A 2,433-nucleotide genomic window follows, 5' to 3' on the forward strand; every position below is an offset into this window, starting at 1 on the left:
AATTCTTGCAGAGCATGGCACTTTCGGATCACCCAAGGGGGAATTCATATCCCCGAAAACGAAAAAAGAATTCATGGTGGAAGCCTACCCGAGTTTCATTCACTTCATAGATAGAAAAAAATTAAGTTCGCATCCATATGTAAGTTTTCGTTTGCTAAATTTGTTAGTACGCTTATTCATTTATATGCCAAATAAAATAACACACTGTTGAAATGTGGCAATCCTTCAGATTTTTGCTCCTGTTTGCCACTCGGGACATTGGTGGTTATGGATGATAAATACAACAAAGCGGAAATGTCAAATACTTGACCCGCTACACGAAAAAGCTCCAAGCGATGAGAGAAAGGACATTAATAAATTCACTGTAAGTTGCCTTTGTCTTCTTTACTTTAATAGATAGGTCTATTTCGTTAGTTGTGTTGGTTGTATATTGTGCATTCTGTTGGGTGTATCTTGTCCATTCATTCGGGTGTATTACTGATTTGTTTTGGTATTTAAGGGATATGTATTTTCAAGATTGATAACATATGCCGGCGGGGAACCTCTGGAGAAAGGGGAGAACGAGAAGAAACTTAAAGCATCATATGTTAAAATATCAGGCCAAAAAACAAGGTATAAATTTGTGACTCTGAACATTAAACTTTCCTAAATGAGATTTGTAATTTATTTTCTTCGTTTTCAGCTATGACTGCGCTATCTACGTAATGAAGTGGCTTGAGTTAATTGAGCCGGAAAACATTAAAAAGGGGAAGTATGAATGGGATAATTGGACACAGGTAACTGTCTTTAGAACTATATAACTCTGTATTACTTTACTGAATTAATATTTCTGTTTAAACATAACATACTTTTTAATTGTAGGAGGAGGTGGACCACTATAGAGTGGAGTATGCTTCCCGGATACTATTCAGTGAGATGAATAAACAGAGAGATCGGGCAATTAGAGAGAGTAGTGCTATAAGGCTGTCGAAGCCATCCTCTGTATTATTGAGTCCGTTTTGTCAGATTAATTCTGCTGATATAGAAACTGGGTAATCCAACTGCTGGGTAGTTTGTAAATTGAACAAATGATGTAAATATTTGCCATTTATCAACAACTTCTATTCGATGTATATTTTTTCCGATAGTTAAACTATATGTGATGGTAAACTGCCTGTGATGTATTCAAAAGCTGTTTTACAGGTGGTAAAATATGAAGAAAAAATAAAGCCATATATAAACGTAAATTATAAACTGTTACACCCAATGCAAGTCTAATAATACACCCAAGGTTGAATAAAATATACACCCAACTGTCTGTGCTGTATTCAAAATGAATGAATTACATGTACTAAAATATGAAGAAAAACATCAACTGAAATATACGCCCATAACCTGTAAATTTTTACAGCTTTTGTCTATATGTATCTATATATGTGTCTATATGTAAATTGTGAATTAACAAAAATACACCCAAAAGAAACAGAGCTTTTACACCCATACTCTTTATAATTATACACCCAAAGAGTTATCCCCTGCTGCTGGTACCCTGAGCTGATAATTTATAACTTGTCCCTGATATTGGCTGCAATTTGAATGCGCCGCTGATGCAGCATCAAACAGGTTTATCTGAATATAACACTCCCGTATTAGCTAAACTATTAACTAGAAAAATAAACTCAATCGCCACAAATTTAAAGAACATTACATTTACCTCGCTTAAAACTTTCGTCTTCTTCTTCTTTGTGGCATTTGCAATCTGTTTCTCCAGCTTTGAACCTAGCCTATTTTTTGGACGTCCTCTTTTTCGAATCCTTGGCGGGCTTTGAAGCTCGTTAACGGATTCCAAGTTGGCGTCTTCGTGGGATAAAGAAGATGTCCCCTTCCTTTTGGCTTTTAATGCTTCCATCTCGGCCATGACGTTATCGTACGCACGGTGCAGAATTGCAGTTAGCTCCTCCGATTCGGAGGCAAATTCGCAAATATTTTGCGAACGAAAAACCAATTGGTCGAACCTCTTACTTCTTGGCTCCATTAGTGGCTCGTCGTGGCTGCTCTTGATGTGTGTGTGTTGCCTCTTTACCTTCTTGCTCCATCGTTCAAGTATGTATCTAGGGGACACTTGGCTTACTTGTTCGAAGCTTAACACGCTTAGTGTGTGACGGCACAGAGCTGGAATATTGAGCTGGAAACTTGTTCTCCGACTTCGTATACTAAATAGCCTAGAGCGGAATTCTTTAATCTGGTGATGCAATTCGCCTTTCCTCTGAATTGGGCTTGGACTTCCCTAAACTTTGCATGAGTGTACGCATCTTGAAACTGAGCTTCGATGGAGGATTTGGTTGCACACGGTATGACCGTATGAAAATCTGCAGCATCTGATTCTCTCTCTGCTTGCTCCCTGCTTCCGAGGCAATTATCGTACTGTTTGACGAACTGAATGAGCGAGCTGTT

At 38.0% G+C, this 2,433-nt stretch overlaps 1 protein-coding gene across 1 annotated transcript; it reads left to right on the forward strand.

Annotated features, from left to right (window-relative positions):
• Positions 1-271: 271 nt before the first annotated feature.
• LOC107471654 (uncharacterized) lies at positions 272-1,188 on the forward strand. The gene is made up of 4 exons (XM_016091144.3): positions 272-364; positions 500-612; positions 683-776; positions 862-1,188. Exons 1-4 carry the CDS (start codon positions 272-274, stop codon positions 1,033-1,035), a joined length of 474 nt encoding a protein of 157 aa, XP_015946630.1. The 3' UTR covers positions 1,036-1,188.
• The last annotated feature ends 1,245 nt before the right edge of the window (positions 1,189-2,433 follow it).

This window comes from Arachis duranensis, chromosome 10 (genome assembly GCF_000817695.3).
Source record: "Arachis duranensis cultivar V14167 chromosome 10, aradu.V14167.gnm2.J7QH, whole genome shotgun sequence".
In the NCBI taxonomy this organism is placed as follows: Eukaryota; Viridiplantae; Streptophyta; class Magnoliopsida; order Fabales; family Fabaceae; genus Arachis; species Arachis duranensis.